The sequence below is a fragment of the Daldinia vernicosa genome (genome assembly GCF_022497035.1).
Source record: "Daldinia vernicosa strain CBS 139.73 unplaced genomic scaffold F5Y00scaffold_3, whole genome shotgun sequence".
NCBI classification, from domain to species: domain Eukaryota; kingdom Fungi; phylum Ascomycota; class Sordariomycetes; order Xylariales; family Hypoxylaceae; genus Daldinia; species Daldinia vernicosa.
The window spans coordinates 569,007-592,040 of NW_025953919.1; the positions used below are offsets into that span (position 1 = coordinate 569,007).

Consider the following 23,034-nt stretch of genomic DNA (forward strand, 5'->3'; position numbering starts at 1 on the left):
CTTTCATCTATCAGTGCAACATGTCCTCATGACTGGAGTTTAAGGGGTATAGTTGAGCTGATACTTTTCGGCTGATACTTTTCGTTTGCTTTAACTAAGATAAAAGTTTGTAAATTAGATTTCTCAACGCTTATCTAAATCCTTCTTAGCTCATGCTCTTGCAAGCCTCAACTTTTACTAGGGTTCCATATTCGATCATGCAAAAGCTGAGTTGTCAGTGGATACTTTGTCTTAGTGTTGACTTTATGCCAGTGAGGTCAATTTTAATTGGCTTAGAGCCTGCTGAAACCAAAGTCCGGGGTGCGTAGGTCCAGCTAGGCTAAACCTTGCGAATCATATGCCAGAAGTCTGTTTTCTTGCCCCACTAATTTTATGGTTAGGGCTGCCACGCTTGCACACCAGCACACTCAGACACTACATACCTGTAGGTTACTATGTACAAACAAGGCGGATACCGGTTGCCCTGGTGAATTTTTAAAGCTAAAAATCAACATGGGTTTCAATACATATTACATTAGCGACCTGCAACAATTTCCATCCACATTTTAGCTCCTGATGACGATATTTTCGAGTGGTCCTCCCACAATCTAACCAACCTCTTACTACTAACTAATCTAGCTCGACGACACCCATTAAGCAGGTGTATATACGCTCGTTAATCGATTTGAAATCTCGAAATCGCGACGGGCACTAATTTCTTTCTCACGGCAACAACATACCCTGCCTGTTTATTGTTTATTGACCTTGTTTATGTCGACACTTCTAGCTTAATTTTCAGACAACTTTACAAGGAAGGATAATCGATACGGACAAAATAGAGCTATCCAAAATGGCTGTGATAGACCCGGGAGCATCATCTATCACGGTCGCAGGTAAGATAGACTTACTTGTCGTATAAAATAGTAAATTAGATGATGCTGACGTGCTAAAAGTTCGAGTCCGACCATTCACTATCAGAGAAGCGGCACAATTGTATGCTAATTCCGATCTCATATCACCAAATCCCCAAGATAGACATGCTAACGTAGTAGTATAGACAAAGGAATGATGATAACACATTATTTCTAGGGGATGGCTCCCTGGCTGCGGCGCCCGCACCGAAACTCAAGCAAGGTGGCATACGATCCGTTATTAAAGTGGTCGATGACAGATGCTTGTAAGTGTTCACACAAGAGATACCACATTATAGTATATAGTAACTGACTTGTACGCATTGCAGAGTGTTTGACCCGCCGGAGGACAATCCAATCCAAAAATTCTCGAGATCCGTGGTACCAAATGGCAAGAAAGTCAAAGATCAAGTCTTCGCTTTCGACCGTATATTCGACGAGAACACAACACAAACAGAAGTATACGAGGCTACGACCAAGAACTTATTAGACAGCGTCCTAGATGGCTATAATGCCACAGTTTTTGCATATGGAGCTACAGGATGCGGTAAAACGCACACAATCACCGGCACAGCCCAGATGCCCGGCATCATATTCTTGACAATGCAGGAGCTCTTCGAAAAGATTGCCGACCGTAGCGACGAAAAGCACACCGAGATATCCTTGTCGTATTTAGAGATCTACAACGAAACCATTCGAGACCTGCTTGTCCCCGGAGGTAGCAAACAAGGACTGATGCTCCGCGAGGACTCCAACCAAGCCGTATCAGTTGCAGGGCTGACGAGCCATCACCCTAAGGATGTTCAAGAGGTTATGGACATGATCGTGCAGGGGAACGAATACCGGACGGTATCACCAACCGAGGCGAACGCCACTTCTTCACGATCCCATGCAGTCCTACAGATCAACGTTGCCCAGAAAGACCGTAACGCCGCCGTCAACGAACCCCATACGATGGCTACCCTGAGCATTATCGACCTCGCAGGTAGCGAGCGAGCCAGCGCTACCAAGAATCGGGGCGAGCGCCTGATGGAGGGTGCCAATATTAACAAGTCTTTACTCGCACTGGGCAGCTGTATTAATGCACTCTGCGATCCCCGAAAGAAGAATCACGTCCCTTACAGGAACAGCAAGTTGACACGACTTCTTAAATTCTCGCTGGGCGGCAACTGCAAAACGGTCATGATCGTTTGTGTGAGTCCATCGAGTGCGCACTTCGACGAAACACAGAATACGCTACGGTATGCCAACAGAGCGAAGAATATCCAAACCAAGGTAACACGGAACGTCTTCAACGTCAACCGACACGTCAAGGACTTCCTCGTGAAAATCGACGAGCAGATGGCGTTGATCAACGAGCTCAAAGCTCAGCAAAAGGATGCCGAGAGAACTTTCTTTGCCAAGTTCCAGAAACAGCTAGAGAAGAGGAACTGGTCGGTCAAGGAAGGAGTACAGAGGATCCAGACGGCATACGAGAACTCGTCGTCTGAGAGGCAAGAGAAGGTGAACCTCATGAAGAAGCTGAGAGGAGTCGAGCGTCGCATCGGTCTTTTGTCATCGTGGATCGCCGCATTCGACGCGGTTTGCGATATGAGAGAGGACGAGGACACGATGCCGTCAAACCTTACCGCCATGCGCAAAACGGCGATGGGAATTCAGCTAGAACTCGAGGACAGCCGGCAACATATCCACCAGAAGTTGAACAGGATAAATTGGGAGCGCGCTATCGACGGAGCTCTCCAGCATAGTATCAACCAGCTACCAAAGGGAGACGCAAATGTGGATAATGGCGAGATCGAAAGCCTTACTAGAGAAGCCGAACTATGGAAAGCCAAATTTGCGCGCGAGGCCGATCGCGAGGTTCTGGATCAGGATAAAGCCGGCGACTCGGGGATTATGCAAGTCCTTCTTACCGCGCAGTTTGAAATCCTCGCCTCGCTATCAGAGACGATAGACATGAGCGAGGAGGAGGCTATTGCACATGCTAAAAGTATCATCAACCGTTTACTAGAGACAGGATACGCAGCCGCCTCGCAAGTAGTTAAGCCGGACGGGGCCAAGATGCCGATAGAGGCATTTCCGCCAACGAAGCGCGGGACTCCAAAGCGAAAGAAGACGACGAGGATGAGCATGGGAAAAGACGTGATAAAGCCAATCCCTAACCCAGCACTAGCAGCTGTCGTAGCCTCCCAGCCACAAACGTTCGGTTCTCCGGTTAAAGGTTCCCCCCGACGTCGCAAAGCGCTTAACGCACGTAAGGGCGTCTCATTTACTCCGGTTAAGAAGACTTCGAAGCGTGCGGTACGATGGCGCGACGACGACGGCGAATCGGGCACCCTAGCCGACTTCGAGAAGACACCCCAGAAGTTCAACTCTTCGCCGGAGCGTAACTCACCCGAGAAGGCTGTACCTGCGATCCCCCCTATCCCGTTTTACTTACACAAAGATGACACTGCAGATGATTCCAGTACCGAGCTGACGATCCCCGAGACGACAAGCCTTCCGGTTGCGAAGCCTAACAGGTTCCAGGCAGGATTTTTGTCGAAATCTCGCACGTCGGAAGTTAACGGCTCGCCGACCGGACCTAGACCTACGATCTCTATAAACCTGACGTCCTCACCCGGCAGCGAGGGCCGAGTTAGCCCATTGCGTAACCTTGACGTGTCGCGAGCTGGTAATATCAACTCCCCTAAGATACGGTTATCGTCAAGCCCAAAATCATCCATACCAGTGCCTCAAAGTATGTCGTTAGACGAAAATCACCCTCCATCATCCGACTCGGAGACTTCGGCCATCATTGACACGTCTAAGCTTCGCTCGGCAATCCACGCCAACAAGAGACCAAAGCGGCTCTCTTCGCTAGCAGGAAGCGTGACGGGTCCGGCTGTGGTCTCTAGGCGAGTGTCCTCGATCGGATCTATCGGCGGCAACTATCACAAGACCAGCAACAGCTACGGAGGCCCCACCTTAGCGTCGAGCACGAACGGTATCTCGCGGTTACGACGAGGCAGCGCAGAAAGATATAGGAGCCCTCCCATCAGCTGCTCACCGCCGGATATAGGAACCCGCGAGTCGAAAGCGTTCACAGCGGGCCAGGCCAGGCGGATGGGTATAAGCAACAGCGTAAGGGGTACGAGCGCACTTACCAGCCCGAGCGACAGGAGGTTGGAGGCTGCCAGCAACCGCGGGCGACGCATTACTATTGGTGGCTCGGGTATGGCGGCTGCAGGCGGTGCGAGGAGGGAGAGGGGAACTCTGTCTTGGCGATAAGTTGATTGTTTGTTCTATCCGTGAAGGTATTTGATTAAATAAGATCAGGCGTCGGGGGGGGCTCCTCGGGCGTGCAGTTGCAAATGACTTTGCTAAGCAAATTGGCACATATGCGTCTTTGCCCGTCTTGTGGAAGGTTTAGGTCTCGACTGGCGTTTTTAGGTCCAATTCTCATACAAACATGATTATTCGGTCGGTTGGCTGGCTGCGGGGTTTAGGAGTCCCTTGGTCCCTTGTATCTGATAGTTTTCATTTTGATAGGGGGTCCGAGGTTTCATGTCTCACGCTCGATAAGTAATGAATTCTGGTTATGTTCATGTTCGATTAGATGCCGCGGGGTGAGGTGGTTGATGAGTGTATGTTTATTTATTCGGTAAGAAGGCAGGGAGATGAAGTTTGACTCGATGCAGTCAGATGTTCTTCGTCTAGTTATTGTTAGATCGTGCTTATTCGAATCAAATGGTTCATACGACGTCTAATGTATATTGTTTCCCTATTCATTCATTTCTCGGGGTGCGAATTGGCATTATTGAATTGTTCTAGTTTCCTTATTCCTTCTTCCTCCTCAGGTACCTTGAACGGGTTTCATAAAGAATAGGTCATGACGTCGTAGGGCTGAAGCGGCCGGTGCTTTAGCGACCCTGACCTAGTGTAGCGATTGCTGGGGAGTTTCACTTTACCATCATCGAGTCGAGTCTTATAAGCAGGTACCTAAGGTATTCCTTTGTTATACGTATATGTTCATGCTAGGGCTTATAATGTCTCACAATGTTGTAGTTCCCTTTTCATAGATAATTTGATTAGAAATTATATAAATAAGTTACAAGATGCTGTCTGCTTCCCCCCCTCCCCCCTGTAATCGAGGTGTTTCATGCTAGTCTTCTGCGTTTGATACTCAACTATTAGGGACTTAATTCACCATCAACCTCGACATATTATTAGCTAAATGGTAGTTATGAAAAATAAAAACAACAACTTAGTATAATATCTATCTACCATTCATTATATATAGATTTAGGGATCACGAAAGGATGGCAGGTCCCGTACACGTCCTCGACGACTACTACCTCTCCATCACGCTCCTCGTCACAATCGCGTATCAGCTGTTCTTCTTCGCGATAGCGTACAGCTTCAAATTCGATAAACTTACAGGTTCCCACCCACCCTCTATTTCCTTTCTTTCTTTCTTCCCTAGTTAGTCGAGCTCTACTATGTACATATTTAAAGATCATCTTTCTCATAACATAAATTTACAGATTTCGCCGGAGGTACCAACTTCGTGGTCCTAGCCGTGCTCACGCTAGCCCTGAGCCGCGATCCTGATGCGCGACAGATCGTGGCCTCGGTGTTTATTACGGCGTGGGGATTGCGGCTCTCGCTCTTCTTGCTGTACCGCGTACTGCGGACAGGCAAAGACGATCGCTTCGACGGCACGCGCGATCGCTTCTTTCCGTTCCTCGGCTTTTGGGTCTTCCAGATGCTTTGGGTGTGGGCCGTCTCGCTGCCCGTTACGATTCTGAACTCCCCCGCCGTCCGCAGCTACCAGCCCCAGGTTTCCTTCGGCACGGGTCGGGATATAGCAGGCGTGGTTTTATTTAGCATCGGGTTTGTTATGGAGAGCGTAAGCGACGTGCAGAAATTCGTGTTTCGGTCGAGGAATGATCGGAGCGCGATTTGCGACTCGGGGTTTTTTTACTGGAGTCGTCATCCGAATTACTTTGGAGAGATCATTATTCAGTTCTGTAAGTTTTCACTTGGATATCAATCCGTAAGGACTTAAATTGACGATAAAAGCTATATATATGATGTGCGTCTCGCCCGCTGCCGATGGCCCTGTCGCCGGACAAGCATTCAATGCGCTTTACGCCACAATCTTAGGTCCCTTCTTCCTCACCATCCTGCTCATGTTCGTCTCGGGGCTGCCGCTGTCTGAGCGTCCAGGCGCTAAGAAGCGGTACGAAAAGGGCTCGAATTGGGAAGGCTATCAGCGGTATTTGAACCGTACTAGCATCCTTATCCCGTTTCCGCCACACGTCTACGAACGGCTCCCTACTATCGTAAAGAGAACGGTGTTCCTCGAGTTTCCTATATACGTATTCGATCCGGCCAAACACTCGGAGATCACCGAAAATAGATAAATCAGCGAATGAGAGGTAGTATGAGAACCCCCTACCTACTAACCTCCGCCGGACTGAATAGCCCTTAACAGATAGAACTTGAGGGAAACGAGGGTATCATTTACACGGGTTAACTTTTCCTATCTAAATTTACCATCACTACGCCACCAACTACCGTCGGCCAACCAACCAGGCACGAGCGCCAACTCCGCCCATCAAAACTTTCAACATCGCCTATAATCCACTCAACTCGCACGCGCCCTTTACAGGCACCATATGAGCAGATTCCCCCGCCAAGTCAGCCGCCGTCGGGGCCGCCCCGCTATTCACGAGTATACCCGCCGGGTCGAGGGGTTGGTCAAGAGATTCTTGAGAGGCGCAGTAGTCGGACTCGGTGGGCTCTTCCGAGTATGTTTCGGAGCCCTCAGGGATTGGAACCATGGCTGATTTGGTCCATATGTGGATAGCTCTTGACCAGTCGAGCCCATCTATACACTTTAGGAGCATGAGAAGTTAGTGGCTAGCTATCTCTCTTCGGGTCAAATAAGACACCTAGGTAATCACTTATCGGGGGATATATTGGCGACTATATATATATTTTATGCGTCGAATAATTAGGAGAATATAGAGACAAGGGGGGTATACTTACTCCTCCTTTGACGGAGACAACATTCTTGCCCTGCATAGGTATTATTAGCGTATATGTCAAACGTGTCACTAGTATCACTCACTCACCGGTGTCGTGTGAAGTAGTCTAGTCCCGCAGTTTCGGCAAAAATAACTAATAGAAATAAGTTAACCAACCCACCACCACCATCATCATCATCATGAGTCGAGAGAAAGGCATAGTAATTACCAATAAAGCGTGTGACCAGAAGGTGTCGGCCGGCTATATCATCACCAGCGAGTCAGTGAGTCATACTTCAAACCATATATATACATAAACATTATAATTATAACATAGGTAGATAGATACTAAGGAGACAGTTGGATAAATACTCACGTATAGCACGACATCAGCTCAGCGCGAGGTAGAGGAAAACGGGGGAATATGGCGGAGGTGCCAAAGGCAGAGCTCGTCTGACGGCGACATTCGGCACAGTGGCAGATGTAGAGAGCCAGGGGCTTGGGCAGGGGCGTTTTAAACGCGACGGCACCGCATTGACAGCGGGCATCCATGGCTTATTTTTCTTTTCGTCTGATGTGTTTAACTAAGTGGCGTTCTTTTGTGATGCTTCTTCGCTTTTTTTCTTTTTTCTTTCCTTTTCTTTTTGTGCTATGCCGTTATATTAGATATCGAGTGCGGATACTCAGTACCTTAGACAGATAACGCGACTCTATACCTCTAGGAGGTAGGTAGGTATGTAACTCAAACACTTGCCACAGTCCTTTGGGATCCTTTGGGGCTTATTATGTTGGAAGTATAGGTAAGTAGCCGGGTTAATATAGCAAGAAGAAGTTGAGTCAACAACGGACGACGATTCCGGAGGGAAAGAAGGACGCGGAGCTTAAGGCTTGGCTACCTAAGGGAAGGTATGTAGCCTAGTAGTATTAAAAACCCCGGCCCCGAAAGCTAATTTTTGTGTGTCCCGATCCCCGCATATCTTGTGTTGACCGAATTAGTCATCATATATGACAATTACGATTTCGTCAGTATATATATCTCATATATATGTTAATATCAGGTTTCTAAGAATTACGGTAGCGGTGTAATTCATGGAATTTCACACACACAATTCTCGCTAAAGCTCATACATAGCTGGCGAAAGCACGCCGATGACATCACGATATCCCCTGCAACCTTGACTCATCGGACCATCCACCAACTCCCAAACGCGATATCACATGCCCAGGCGTCTCCAACTTACCAGCTTAATATTAGATGAAGCCTACCTATCTAATATATGAATATTACCTTCTTAGATTATCGATATTTCTTTCTCTGGTGGCAAACACTTCCACGGTATTATTCTATTATTCTGCGTTTGGGGTATGCACGATTATGAACGTGTAAGAAAATCAATCCAAGTCCATCCACGCCGGAACTCCCTCTTTATCTACAATATTAGGGTTAGCACCGTTTTCCACAAGAATCCTCGCTAATGTCTCGTTCGATTTGGTAAAAGCAATGTGTAGTGGCGTCCTGCCATCGCTATCTTGAACGTTTGGGTCCGCCCCATTTCTTAAAAGCAGCTCGGCCTGTGCCTTATACCCCGCGTATCTACGAGGAAGCACATTTGCGGCTTCATGGAGAGGAGTCTCCCCTGCTACATCCTGGATGTTAGGGTCTGCTCCATTCTCTAACAACTCTTGAGCCATCTCAAGTGATATCTCGAGATGCTGCTTTATTGCATAGTGCAGTGCTGTTCTTCCATTGTTGTCTCGGGAATTGGGATCTGCTTTGTTCTTCAGCAACAACCTTAACGTTGCTATCATCCCGGACATGTTGGTTTCTCCTTTAAGCTGTGTCACGGCAGCGTGTAGTGTTGTTTTCCCATCTCTATCGGGTATGTGAACGTCGGCCCCGTGCCTCATAAGCAGCTCCGTCATTCTAGGAGAATGTACTTCCACTCCCAAGTGCAATGCTGTCTGCCCATTTTCATTTTGGATATCGGGCTTGGCTCCCCTGTCCAAAAGCAGTTGTACCACGTCTTCTGCAGATGCTCTCGATGCCAAGTGCAATGGTGTATGTCCGGTTTTATCTTGCCCGTCTATACAGCTCATCCCCCCTTTCTTCAATATGATGTCCACATCCCTTTTATCGCTGCGTTGTATACCACACACAAGATGTAATAGGGTCCTTCCATAGCGATCCTTATAACAAACATCGGCGCCGTCCTCTATGAGGACCCTTGTGTTCCCGGTATTTCCAGGTAGGGTAGTTAGGTGCGTACCCGTTTCTTTAACCACGCATAGCGTCTCCCCATCCGCTGCACCGACTATCACGCTAGGTTTCCTTTTCAACAGTGACTGTATTGGAGTGCTGAGACCGCGTTCCACCGCAATATGCTGTGCAGTTATCCCATAATTGTCCCTTGTAGAAGGGTTGGCACCTTTTTCCACCAGCAATCGAACTAAAGCTTCATCCTGGCGAGAACAGGGAGAATATGCAGCGTCGTGTAATGCCGTCCTCATGTAGATAACGACGTAATGCAATACTGTCCTGCCATCTTTATCCTTAAGGCAGGGGTTGGCCCCATTCTCAAGTAATAGCTGTATCATAGGTTCAGCTGACGACAATAATCGTTGACGCTCTTCGGGATGCGGGTGCTGGACGTCCCTAACTGCTATATGCAGCGGTGTTCTCTTATAGTAATCCTGGATGTTTGGATCGCTGTTGTTCTCTAGAAGAATCCGCATGGCAGATATGTCTCGTTCAGATACCGCTGAATATAATGCTGTTCTTCCTCCCTTGTCTTGGTTATTGACGTCTTGTCCTTGCTCTAAGAGTAGTTGTACTACTTTTGCGCATCCAGGCTTTACCGCCTCATGCGGGCTTCTACAGTCATACATATTATCAATATTCCGTGCGGAATGACTTTTAAGCAAGAGCTCTACTGTCGATGCGTCTCTTAGCCTTATAGCCTCATGAAGAGGCGTCCCATATTTGCAACACCATGTATCAGAAGAAGCCCCTTTAGCCAAAAGCGACTCAACTACTCCCTTCATACTGTATCTGACGGCCATGTATAACGGTGTCTCCAAGTTGGAGTCGGCGTTGTAGTCCAAAAGTAGCCGTGCAATCGACTCATGCCCTCTCTCAATTGCTACGTGCAGTGGAGCCATGGCTAATTCATTTAGGACGTTGATCTTCGCTCCTCGTGCCAACAATTCTTCAACCATTAGTATGTGTCCTCCATATGTGGCCATGTGAAGAGCCGTGCATCCGTCATGCTTAGTTATGTTCAAATCTGCACCGTATCCGACAAGCAACGAGACGACGTCCCCGTGGCCACCAGTTGCCGCCTCTATTAACGGCGTTTCGATCCCTTGGGTCGTTCGGTATGGAGGCTTTATATTTAATAGGAGATCATGTTTGGGTCTTTTCTCTAATAATTGGCCAACCACTCTTATATGCCCATGTCTTGACGCTATTGAGATGCCCATAGGCAACCATTCGTCTTCCATGATTACTTCTTCCATGACTTCCCAGAAGTTGAATCGGCAAGCCATACTAAAGGGGCTTATCGATAGATTCGTCCCCCGTTTAATATTCCTTCCGAAGCGCACTTCTATTGAGTCATACGATGAATTCGTCTCTTCTTCAATATTCCTTGTGAAGTCCGCTTCCATTAAGTCAAGCCAGTAGGGGAAATTACGCATCACGGCTGATGACAGGGAAATTCCTCGTACCCAATCTTGGAATACGGTAGTTACGCAACCCTTCCCAATAAAGGAGGAAAATAGCGCCTTGAGAGGGCTCTTGTTGTTCCTTACTGAATCGCATTCCTGGCAGTGGAAAGCCCACTGGACCATCGCGTAGTCCACCAGTGTGTCCGAGCCCGACTCGAATTGGTCACTCGTCATCATTTGTCTGACATGGTCCTGGAAGAGAACATGAAAACAGGTCTCGGCTAATAATGTATGCGCGTCCAATGGATTATAGTCGACCGGCTGAACTTTCCTAATAAACTCAAGAACCGAAAAGTGCCTGAAGTCAAAATAATCTGCTTCCTTATTGAAAGTCACCAGGTGATGGCAGACCTGTACAATATCTTCTGGAGTGAGAGGATCTGGGTTTATGTTTAATTCGACGCATATCGCATTGATTAGGTATCGCGATGGCAGACGCTCATTCGCCTTATATAACCATAGAATAGTACGTCGTGCTAATTCTGCATATCGACCATCCTTTATATTTGCAAAGATACTCTTGTACATGGCTTCTAGACCGATCGGAAGTTCATCTAGAGCTGTCTCCATGTCACCGTCCAAAGAGCTGCAGATATAGTCGATGGCGAATTCAATGTATGTGAACCTAGTAGATCTGTGTAAGTACCTAACGAGGCGTCTAACCTAGTGGTGATTCCCATCAAGAAAGAAGATACTAACATTCCGTGTGCTCGTTCCGCTAGCTTCGTTTTGACCTTATCCTTGATGTATTGGTCTCTATCTCCAAGCCGGATTTCTACCTCGGTATCGATATAGAGAGTAATATCGCTCTTCGTCTTTATAGGGGCGACTTCTATCTTAGGCCAATGGTCGAGGGCATTGCTAATTCGGGTTTCCGGTCGGCTTGATAAAATTATTTTCAACAGACACGAGGGCGTTTCTACTTGCATAAGGTCGTTCAACGCCTCGAAGAAAACAGCCAAGTCCTCATGTCCGATCTCATCCAGTGCGTCGATTATTATGGTTGTTTGAGCTCTGCCATTAAGGCTAACGAGTTCCTTTATCAACTCTTTCGACTCGTCCAATGTGAGCAGCTCTTCCCCATGGGACTTTGCTTTCCATTTTTTCGTTACCGTTTCTAGTCCTTGTCCGCCATTTGCAAGTTGTCTAACGATACTTCGAAGCATGGAATCAGTACTTGTTCCTAGGGTCCCCGAGCAGTAAAAATAGGCTATTGCTCCTTGGTTCTCTTCATCGTATAGAGTCTTGACATGCTCGATAATAGTCGATCTAAGACAGTCAGTATACAAGTACAGTTACTCTCAACAAAGAGACTTGGGATTTTACATCAAAATAGTTTTTCCTGTTCCAACTAAGTTCAAGTCAGTCAGCGTATTTAAGGCATGTTATAGTGTATGTTAGTTTGCTAGATAACTTACGATCTCCTGAGAGCCACAGCACGGAAGGAATAATCGCACTCTCCCAGTATCTATATTCCGGCTCCTCCAAGACCCATTTCCCCGGTGCTTTCCTCTTGGACCTTACGGCCTTATCACGGGCTGACTTGTGAAGAACATTGTGATTTGTAGTTGAGATCCATGCCAACACGTTCTGTCGGCTCTGCCCTGCCCAAGAAGTTAGCTCTCTCCCATGACGATTTATTTCGACCTACTTCGTACGTATTCATCAATACTAGCCGTTTGATGATCTATATTATATACTGGCGAAACTATAGTCTTCATCAGCGCCTTCAATTCCGTAAACTGTGTTGTACGACCTGCAGTATCATCAGCAGAATTGGCACAAAGTAAACATTTATCTACTTACATTCGTCCTCGATCAGTTTCGTCCATCTATCTACCTCTTCATCTCTGTTCCGAAGGGTATCTTTAAGCTTCTTCAGCGCACTTTCAGACAAGGGTATGATGCTTTTGAAAATAGTGCCTGAGCCAACTGTGAGATGTATACTAAACTGTATTTTGAGCTGATGAGCGTACCTAGTTTCGTTTGATTTTGGAAGTTTTTCATTTCCGCTAAGTATTCCAGTGTTGCTTCATACACGCTGATCACGCACGTTTCAAGTTCGCTTAAAGCACCAGAAGACATCGCCATATATCGAACTTCAATTAAGGCGTAACGTGCAAGGAGATGAGTTAAATACTCAGCTCCGTCTAGTACTGAGCCAGCTTTATCTCTGTGGTTGATGGCCATCTAAAGAGCTGTTAGTACGCAAGGTTAATCATTACCTGAATATCACCAGACTATACCTGAAAGCAAAACGATGTGGCTGCCCAAGCAATTTTACCTAAGAAGTTGATATCAGTATGGCGTCTGGCAAGTGGATCGATCAGAATTACCATATCCAGAAGGATCAAATTTCAAGCCGGCATCCACGAGCCCTTTGAATTGCATGATAGAGTTAATCGTCTTGTGGATCTTATCCAAGAATATATGCCTTTTTTTTGTGTTCCCATCATGGAATATCAAATGTTTTTTCCGGTACTCCTCATATACTTCAGATGCCTGTTGAAGTACTAAGTTGACAGTTTCAGCATCATTCGGCCTATTTTGGATATCAGCACAGAAGCTTAACGCTGTTTTTGGGTCGGATTCTTCAAATCTTAGGAGTGCCGCTTCCCAGAGGTCTCGCCTAGGTCTACGGGGATAATTATTAGCTACACGCTCAATGTCCCTCCCCTAGCACGGAGACGCAGTGAATTGGTTGGTGGGTTCCGATTAATCTCACCTCTTCGGAGTTGTGTTTGGCGATGGATTCGGAGACATTAGTGTGGTGGGATTATTATCTGGAATGTCCCCCGTACTAACCCTCGATTCTTCCTGCGATACCTTCAGCATTACGCTGTAAGATATATACTAAGTAGAATGACTTATATGAATGATACGGATGATATGAATGATAGAAGGATAGAACGGGAATGTTTGTTTAGAAAGCAGATAAATTAAGCTTAGGTAACAATGAGGGTTCACTGAGCCTCGACCTCATGGCGAGGCTGCCGCGACGCATCAACGGCCACCGCCACACAGTAACGTAGCTGTGTTGGCACCTTCTGATAGGTAGGCACCTACTCTGCTAAGTACCTATTATGCCTAACACTGCCACACTTCCTCACTATCCTATCATAGTGCCTTAGGTGCTCCTTCCCACAGTACCTAAGGTAAGGGCTCCTGTCTAAGCTCCTTCTGCCTGTCTATCTGTATTAGTCGCTTGATGTCAGATGACAAGGATTACGATAGGTACCTATATGACGTGATAAGGGTTCTAAGATCTAACTTGAAGCTATCTACCAGCTAGTCATTCATTATGTTGTATATAAGGGAACCTTGGTTCCCTCTTAGATTCAGGAAAGGGCAGGCGTTAATAACACTTTGAAATATATGATATATGAGTTATCCACCAGCTAGTCACCTGTCACTCCGTAGTGGACATATATCAAGGGCTGCCTCTAACACTTAATTTCATTTTGTAAAGAATTCTGTATAGCCGAGTTCTTATCTTATACGCAAATATATACTTTCTCACGCAGTTCCTAGACTAACTCGAACACCAAAATAAAGGGGCGTGTATTTTTAGAGTTAGTTTAAGAGAGCTACATTAACCTGCAAAGGGCGAAAAAGGAACATGCCAGTATTACATCTCGGATAACAATTCGAAATGCCTCCAAATTTGTACAGTAATACATAGAGGTAGGCGCTTGTTAGCTGAGTTGCCCTTGGTTGATTCGGTACCTTGAATCTAAAAGACCTAACAATCTTTAGAAGCTCAAATGTATAAGGATATATTGTAAATGAGCAATGAGATTGGGCCCCTATGCTCCTCGCAATTGGAGTATTCTATTCGTCCCACTTCGAATATATAAACTCCCTTCAGGAAGTCTAAACCTCACTAAGCCCTTCCGACAGTATTAATATACCAATATACTAACGCTTCCTTTACCAAGGCTTAGCATAAGATAGGTAAATAAGTTGATTAAATCACTCGACGCCTTATACCAATTAAGTTTACTATAGCGTTGACTATATTCATGACAAGGTCTATTATACCAGCCCAGTCTTCCCACCTAGCTTACCTAAGGTATGCTATTTCCCACGTCAATACGAACGTGGGGTATAAGAGCGCATGAGAGCACATATACGACGGTAATTAATAAAGGCGTAAGTTATTATAGACTAGGTTTCGGTAGGATAAGTGAAGTGAACCGCATCAATACCTAGCTGCGTAGGTATGTACATACTTACTACGCCCGCGGCGGCGCAAGCCGGCGTCCGGATCAGCTTCCCCAGACGATCTCCGGAGGGTCTAGATCGCGCTCTAGGTCTATCTAGATCTCGCCTGGTTACCCCCGTCCGGGCGCTCACAGTCCGTCCGCGGTCCCACGAATCTGGTTCGGCTCTGATAAGCTTATTGCCACGGCCAGATCAATCAAACTGCTATGCTAGCCTGCCGTCGGTTCCCCCTCCAGACAGGACAGGACCCCTTATCTGACGACATCATCATGCCATCATTCGATTTGGGGAAGTGGGGAGGAAGCAACAATACCTTGCGGATCAAACGATATAATCTTTACCTAGTACGTCGAAATTGGCGCGTATTTACGAGGAACTTTTGCATAACTAGTACATATTACATACGACGGCCTTTATTGGCGTATAATCTGCTAGGCATATGCGTTGTCGTATGGCTGAGGAGGAGGAGGAGGAGGAGGTAGCATGCAGTAATTCCACCATCCACAAACCGACTAACGGCGCCGTCTCCACTTGCGCGGAATGCACTATGTACATAGGAGGATGCGACGTGGTGGCCGCCGGCGGACAGATCGCTCTTAACACTCGCTCTACGATGGAGATCCGTCGACGTGGATCTACGTAAAGGGTAGGTATATGTGCGAAATGAGCGCATAGATTCCAGATCTGGAGCCTAAACGGGACATTTTTCGAAATCGAATCAAAACTCGGCCGAGGATTTGAGGATTTGAAAATTTGTTGAAAATTTAAAGAGAACCAAGTGCCTAATAAGGAGGGTTGGATGGGGGTTACTGTTTATTAGGCAAGGTACGGTGCCCCCATCTTATGTATTAACGTTGGACTAAAACCCCCAAATCCCTGAAAAGCCCGGCAGCGTTACACCACAAACCGCTGCGCTGATCCCGTCGAACTTTTGTTCTGATGAAGAAAAATCATCCCATCAATCTGGATTTCGTGCATGACGTCCGCTAAGGAATCGACTAAGGAGAGATCTGCAAAAGACCAGGTCCGGTAGGTCCTCCAGAAAAGCCAAAGACCTAACTACTACGATACCGAAAGATTAGCGTCTCTGCCTTTTTTTTCTTTTTTTTTCTTCCTACCAACGTACCTCAGAATAGGCCGGGAGGTAGGTAGTACGCTAGGAGGAGACAATACCGGGGCTGCTACTGCGGGATTCCGCTAATTAATGTACCTTGGAGGTGCTATATCATAACCCTAATTCACACACTTAAGAGCTATATGTTACTACATTAATAGTCCGAGCGAAGAACTCCGCAGGGGGAGACGGAGACAGATGTGAGGGACCTTAGGTACCTAATTATGTATCTCCTACAGTATCAAAGTAGGGTTATATTATTATAATTGATGATGTACGTAGACGACGTCTTACACACGACCTGTCTATACTACCTATTCTCTGTACGTATGTATATCCTCCAACGCTAACTTGTAGTCATCATGTAGCATCTCCCGCCTGCGCATGTACCTACCTAATGTACAAAGAGGGCACGTACAGGTATAGATGTATGCGCCGAGGTACATCTTCATTTCACATAGGTTGCGTATGTAGGTAGGTAGGTATCCCATATCCTATACGCATACGCAAGAGCACGCGAGGACTACCACAGTATGTCTCGGATAGGAAATAGCAAGTCTACCGCCAAGCCGTGTAAGACCTCCGAGACACAATCTCGATCTAAGCGTCTCGCACGAGGTCGAGATTGAGATTTTGAATTGGACTTCTTCCATTCGTCTTCTGTCGTCATTATGATGGGTTTCGCGCATCCGTCAAAGAAGAAGCTTGGGATATACGATACCTCAGTTATCAATTGCCCTTCTTATGAGGTACCTAATGTATGCGCTCGGTTCTCTTCTATTAATAGCAAACGGCGTCATGTTGTGCGCACATCTTTTCTTTTCTCAACAACGTCCCTTCTTTCGAGTTCTCCGTTACGGCACTTTTACCGCCAAGCTGCATACGCATACATATACATATGTCACAATGGAGATACTTACATAGCAGTCTAAAACTCCAGGTTGCATACCTAAAATAAGGGCGTGCGGCACCATACCCGTTAGAGGGAAAGCTAGGGGGGTTTCGATAGATAGCGCAGACGCATGCGAGTTCATACATACATAGTGTAGCCCGCCCCTCCCCTCCCCCCCCCTCCCATCCCCTCCCCCTTCAACCCTCGTCCTCTACTACCCACCTTATTTGTAAGGTCGTGCATGATGGTAGACGCAGGTCCGAGAGGATGAGGTTAAGCGCGGCTCGCAAAGTTACAAACCGTCCAGGATCTTTTTTACGTGGTTCGTGATTAGCGCGGTCCTGTACTATGTACGTAGTACACGTTGGCCCTTTGGTTTGCAGTCTCGTGTGTACGTAGATGCGGTACGAGTACGGTGCTAGTAAATGCGCGAGGGAGAAAGGGAGGGCAAAAGTATACATATGAAGCCGCTGATTGCTAGCTTAGCGTTGCAGATAGTTAGTCGAGTTGGAATTACTAATACTGCATTGTATGCTACATACATGGTCTGATGGTATACTACTACATTGTATGTTCATTGCCCAAGGCTGGCTAGCGGAAAAGGGGAACGATATCCGAAGACGAACAGGGTTGTACTGTGTAGCATCTTGAACTCTTAGCCCTGAGGAATATATGTCTTGTGTTAACCTGGGGTTTTTTCATGTATGCTCTACTACTACGTCGAGCTAATCTTTCATCGTCATCGCGTCGAGATCAAGGTCGTTGATCGTCATATCTGCATCTTCGACCCTTCACCTGCACACCTTACGTGCTATGGTAGCCTTGGATAGATTGCTTACCCATCTTATCCCCCTACCTACCCACACCTACATACCCCATTCAGTAATACGGTACGTATTCCGCTAGGTTTTGATCGTCGATCGAGGAGAGTCCTTGGAGAGATCACTTTAGGATCTCGGACTAGCCAGGGTCGAATGGTTCATTGCCGGGATATGGTGTCTAACTCTACCACGGCTGGTGTTCGAATCTCTCGTCAGCCGTTTCTTGCTTTCCCTCTCTTACCCGGTTAAGAAGAGCCCCGTCTCACCCAATAAAATCTAGATCGGGGTCGTGACCGGATCCTTTTTTTTTTTTTTTTTTTTTTTTTCCTTCGGCTCCCGTGAGCGTGAATTGTTAAATTTTAGCCGCTCTTGTGACATCCCCATACGGAGTTTGACGTCGTCTTCATCCTTATCCCTCTCCGCCCCCGGTGGATTAGCGAGACGCGGATGCGCGGTGGTCGTGTTTGTCCCTGGTAGATAAGCACTAATGCCGGTAGCGAGAAGCCTATAGGCGATGAGATGTATGAAGCCGGTGTCATCGTTCAAACCTCTCGAAGTTGATGATGAGGGTAAGGTAAGGTAAAGTTGTGTCACCACCCCCTCTTCCGGAAAGTTAGCGTCGTTGTTTATGCAAGTGATATCGCATTGGCGTAGGTCTACTACGTAGGCGTTAGTATCGGGGGTCAGTAGGTCTCTATAGCTTATGTACGTCGTGCAGGAGACTATGTCGCTTTGTCTATTACCTACCTATACATACAATACATTAGGTACCTAACTCAAGTAATACTCTTCAAGTCGAAGGGGGGGGGGGGTATTATCGAGGGGTATCAGTCGCAAGGGCTGCTTAGGTAGAACCCATCCATCCTGTGTCCAACTTCGCCAAGACATGCAGGTAGCCTCTCATGGTAACAGCCTAGACAAGGAGTATTTCTCTGTTCATGTTTTACTCCTAAATTAGCTCTGTCAGGACCACAGTGGTGGGATAGCGTCCTCCTGCAGCTGCGGTCGCACAGCCAACGTCAGATAAGCTGGAGAAGCGAAGTGATAAATCACCAGTCAATCTACATATCTGCCGTATCTGCACCGGATGTCACAATTCCCCACTACGAGGACGTAAGCATATGAGCGTACTCGGCCCGCGTCCAAGAGACACCGAAACCGAGTCCGCCGTGAAGTTGAACAAAGTCCGTATGTGCCCATTTCCGTCGTAGAGTAGACAAGCTAGATGTCATGTCATGTCATGTCGTAATCGGAATATTGTACATGTAGATAACCGTTGTAACCTTCCGCCGTATCGGGTACGTGATCTAGATCTGTACCTACGCGGTAGTCAGCAAGTACATACCAAGCTAGCCAAGCCGTTTGCCGCGGCACGACAACTTAGAAAGGCGACGGCTTAGGGACCGGGTCACATCGAGCACGATCACGAATTTAGATGTAATTGCGGGGTTTACCCATAAGTAATCTACGCAGGCCCAGGGCTAGGACGACATAGGGATGGGTTGACCTTGTGCTAAATATTAGGACGGGTGGAGTCGACGTCTTTCGATCCTCTTGGACTCCTCCCTCTCCTTGGTATTCCGGGAATTTCCCCTCATCACCTCATCAGTCATCTCGCATGGTTCCAGGCGAGTGGCTTATGCGTTTCACCAAGTCCAAGCGAAGAACATCTCCCCGAGATGACCGCGACCCAAGATCTCGAATGATCCGGGGCATTCCTGGCTCCAGGTAGGATGGATGGGTGACAGGCATATCCCGCAGCAGCACGAGAGCGTATTTCGATGATTACTGCGTCGGTAACCGAATATTAGCAAGCGTAGGGCCGAATCCCCCAGCTTATCTAAGGTCCGCATTGGACTCAAGGTCGTCACGATATCAGATAGCTCTGGGCGACAAGTAGTCGTATACTATGTAGGGAAAGGCGGTTTACACACTCAGCTGATAAAGCCCGAGTACTTATACAACTAGCCGCTCTGGCCCTACCGCGAGGTGTAGAATGCGAATGCAGTAAGGCTAGACAGTCTGGACCCGACCTAGGTAACGAGTGATAGCCGTATTTATTAACGAAAGAGTCAAGTGGTATATTTCACGGGGGAGGCAAACGAGTCGTCAAGGGATCCGACTGGGTCGCGAAGAGACCTATGAGGATGGAAAGGCAGAGCCTCTCAAGCTTGGCATGGTCAAAGCTGGGGGTGAAGAACCCCCGTTCGTCTTGCATGCTGACATGGTGCTTAGCAGTTCTTACGCGATGCTCTAGAAACCCCTGAGAGACCGTTGCCGGCGATGCTGTGCGACACCAAGTCTCCTGAGGGGTTCCTCAGATGGTTGATCTCGCGTTCTTCTTAGTCGCATTTAGCATATGCCGTGTCGTCCCCTTGTCTGCTTTACTACAGATATTCCAATATCGCGGGGGTGTCGGATCGGTACCTTAGGGGGGGTAAGGTCGTATCCCATCGACGTCTGGGATAGGTAATAAAAGTTGCAAGTCACACCACATCAAAAATCTTACTACATGTAATATGCAGTACGACGCACTCTTTTTTATTCTCTCCCCCACCCCTAGTCGGCCAATGTCCCATTACGTACGTAGTTGCATGTGAAAAAAAAGGACCCTTCAGATTTATTATTTTGTTTCTTTTTTTTGTCTTCTCGGCTTCGCATTGGTCTCGAATCGTAGCCCCTCTAATACATCTATGAGGAATCCGAAGACGTCCATGCAGACTAGAGTCACAATCTATTCCCTATTTTTGCCCTCCAACCGAATCCATCCCTGACGTCTTCCCACACACTAATCCGTACCAACCATTTTGCTTTTGGTCGAAATCGAGCGCGAAAAAGAAAAATGCTGCATGCCGAATTATGCGACGCGAGAGAAATATAGGAAATGAATATGCTACCTGCCCGTCCCGTAGAAGCCGCCTGATTAAGTATCGCACGGCAACCGCGCGAAAATGAGTTTTCTCTAGCTCATTCGCCGTCCACTATGCTAAAACCCTAAAGCCGTCAACTCATTATTCGGGTGTGCTAAAACCCTTCCTCCGCCTTCCCTGACGAAGAATTAAGACCAGGTGCCGTTTTAAAGGGGGGGGTTCGTAGAATAACCGATGTAAAACAATGTCCGAAAAAATCAAAGACCAATGCCGTGTTATAGGCTGAAAGCTATTGGCCGCAATCCATGTCTCAGGTAGCGGTCTTATACCGTATGAGTACCGTTTTGACCTCTTCCGATAAACCATTCGGTGAAACGAATCGTAGATATAAAATTCATGAATCGTAAAATGCGTAACCTCCCGTCGGGAGGCCGTAATCATCCGTGGCAAAATAGCCGAATAAGGATCCGCGACGGAACAAAACCCCCACGTGCTACTAGGATAGTCCAGCAACCACAGAGATCGACGGGATCTCTCTCTCGTAGTCGAGAAGTGGTTCTTTCTCGGAATATTTGGTGCGGTGGTTGCGCAAGGCCAAGGCGTTGTTGATCATACGTTCGAGATCATCATGTCGAGGCGAAGGCGTCGCAATGCTGTTGCTCCTTCTGGGACGAGGAGACATACGCAAGGCATCGTTCGCATCACCATCGGGTCGGCTACCCCAAGAGGTCTGTTACCGCATTAGCATTAATATTAAAAGCCAAACGCTTCAAGCTATGCCTTACCATGTTCAAGGTTATCAGAGCGTATAGCTTGATCAAGCCGTGGAAGTAGCCGAATATGATGGAGACCGGGAGGAAGATGATGTCGGCCGGGTTACGCCGAAAGAGCCCGATAAGCTTGACCACCTTAGTAAACGCGAACATGTAGATGAACTGAGCCCAGAACCAGCGCTGGCGGACTTCCAAGTCCCAACCCTCGGTACCCCACCAGAGTGAAGCTAGTAGAAGGGGATCCACGAGGAAGGCTAAGGAAGTAAAGGTTGCAATATGAAGAGCGTAAGTGGACCATGGTTGTTGACTAAGACGCGAGACGATAGTTAGTTTATGAAAAAGCGACTTTGTTGGGGTACGTAGTATAATGTTACAAGGGGACAAGGGGACAAGGGGACAAGGGGACAAGGGGGGGAGAATATGGGGACAGGGGTTTAAACTAAAAAAGGCAGTTAGAAAAAACTTACGTAATCACGTATCTCTCCCGAACCAAACTCGTCCAGTTGCTTCGCCAGTTGCTTCGTGCCCACCGCGAGCACTGATAGAGAAATTTAAGGCCGTTTTCGAGGGTAGTTTCGATCTCACATTCGCGCTCATACTGAATCCAGGTTTTCCATTGGTGGCTCACCAGCCAGCGGGTCACGAAATTGTCGTCGTCAGCGTTCAGGATATAATCGCGCCATCGCTCGGTCTTGAATCCCTCTAGAAAGTCGTGACTTGACAGGATCTCCGATCGGTAAGCCCCGGTACGACCAGACATGCAAGAAGTTCCTCCGTCAACATTGTGGGTAGCCGAGATCTCGAAGTTGCGGCGCTCGATGTAGGCTGCTCCGAGCCAGTTGAAGATCTGAGTCGACAGGGATCCGTCCGGCTCTCGGCGTACACGTTGACAGGTGCCAACGCCTCCGATCTTGGGGTCTTCGAAGGGCGCAAGGATCCACGGGATGAGAGTGGACGGCCAAGTAACGTCGTCGTCTGCCATAATAGTAATTTCGGTCCTCACCTTGGGAAGCGCCTCGCAGACTTGAAGTCGCTTGTTGGCGATGGGCCCGGACATCACGCGAACATTAGAGGTCGAGAGGGTCTTCACCAGTCTTTCCAGCGCCGCGTGCTTATCCAACGTTGTCACGAGGATCAGTTCAAACGGTCGACAAGCCAGGATACTCTCCAGTGAGGGACGAAGCTCCTCGAAGACGTTGTGGATGGTAGGAATAATGACCGTCACGTCATTGGAGCAGTATTTAGGCTTGATGGGAATAGGCTTCGACTTGTAGGTCCAGTGGCTAACCACGTGAACGATCAGACGCAGGTAACGATGCACCCTGGTGGAAAGTTAGATATTTCAGAGCTTCGACCGGAAGTTATCCAATAGTAGATAGTAGAAATCGTAGCAGCTGTGAATGCGCAGAACTTACCACAAGAACCAGAAAGTGTACCACCAGAAGTCTGGCGATGAAAGAAAACCGAGGGGCACGTGAAAGAAGCCCCCCGGCAAGGCTGTAGTGATGCCCATCGTGGATAATTCTCTGCGGGAGAGATTAGAGATCCAGATAGACGTATTAATGTATTGTGACGTCTTAAACGTCGTTGTCAGGAATTCTATTAGGAAAAGTCCAAATTTTCCAATTTGTTATTCCTATTGATTCCTGTTTTAATTAGGAAGTTGCTGAAGACGCGTTGCTTTTGCGTACGAGCCGGTCGTCTGAGTGA

General features: G+C 47.4%; 4 protein-coding genes across 4 annotated transcripts; 2 read left to right on the forward strand and 2 right to left on the reverse strand.

Annotated features, from left to right (window-relative positions):
- The first annotated feature begins 744 nt into the window (after positions 1–744).
- F5Y00DRAFT_102377 (kinesin-domain-containing protein) lies at positions 745–4,399 on the forward strand. The gene is made up of 4 exons (XM_048003801.1): positions 745–872; positions 933–972; positions 1,037–1,156; positions 1,220–4,399. The coding sequence occupies exons 1-4, from the start codon at positions 830–832 to the stop codon at positions 4,158–4,160; spliced, it is 3,144 nt and encodes a 1,047-aa protein (XP_047869417.1). The 5' UTR covers positions 745–829; the 3' UTR covers positions 4,161–4,399.
- Positions 4,400–5,005: 606 nt separating this feature from the next.
- Positions 5,006–6,925, forward strand: F5Y00DRAFT_224783 (DUF1295-domain-containing protein). Its single transcript, XM_048006063.1, has 3 exons — positions 5,006–5,312; positions 5,417–5,902; positions 5,955–6,925. The coding sequence occupies exons 1-3, from the start codon at positions 5,192–5,194 to the stop codon at positions 6,296–6,298; spliced, it is 951 nt and encodes a 316-aa protein (XP_047869418.1). The 5' UTR covers positions 5,006–5,191; the 3' UTR covers positions 6,299–6,925.
- F5Y00DRAFT_257510 (Mss4-like protein) lies at positions 6,512–7,456 on the reverse strand (the record flags this gene model as incomplete). Its single annotated transcript, XM_048010571.1, has 4 exons — positions 6,512–6,772; positions 6,927–6,956; positions 7,013–7,058; positions 7,281–7,456. The coding sequence occupies 4 exons, from the start codon at positions 7,454–7,456 to the stop codon at positions 6,512–6,514; spliced, it is 513 nt and encodes a 170-aa protein (XP_047869419.1).
- Positions 7,457–21,047: 13,591 nt separating this feature from the next.
- F5Y00DRAFT_257512 (glycosyltransferase family 2 protein) lies at positions 21,048–22,837 on the reverse strand (the record flags this gene model as incomplete). Its single annotated transcript, XM_048010572.1, has 4 exons — positions 21,048–21,281; positions 21,337–21,631; positions 21,792–22,646; positions 22,740–22,837. The coding sequence occupies 4 exons, from the start codon at positions 22,835–22,837 to the stop codon at positions 21,048–21,050; spliced, it is 1,482 nt and encodes a 493-aa protein (XP_047869420.1).
- Positions 22,838–23,034: the final 197 nt, after the last annotated feature.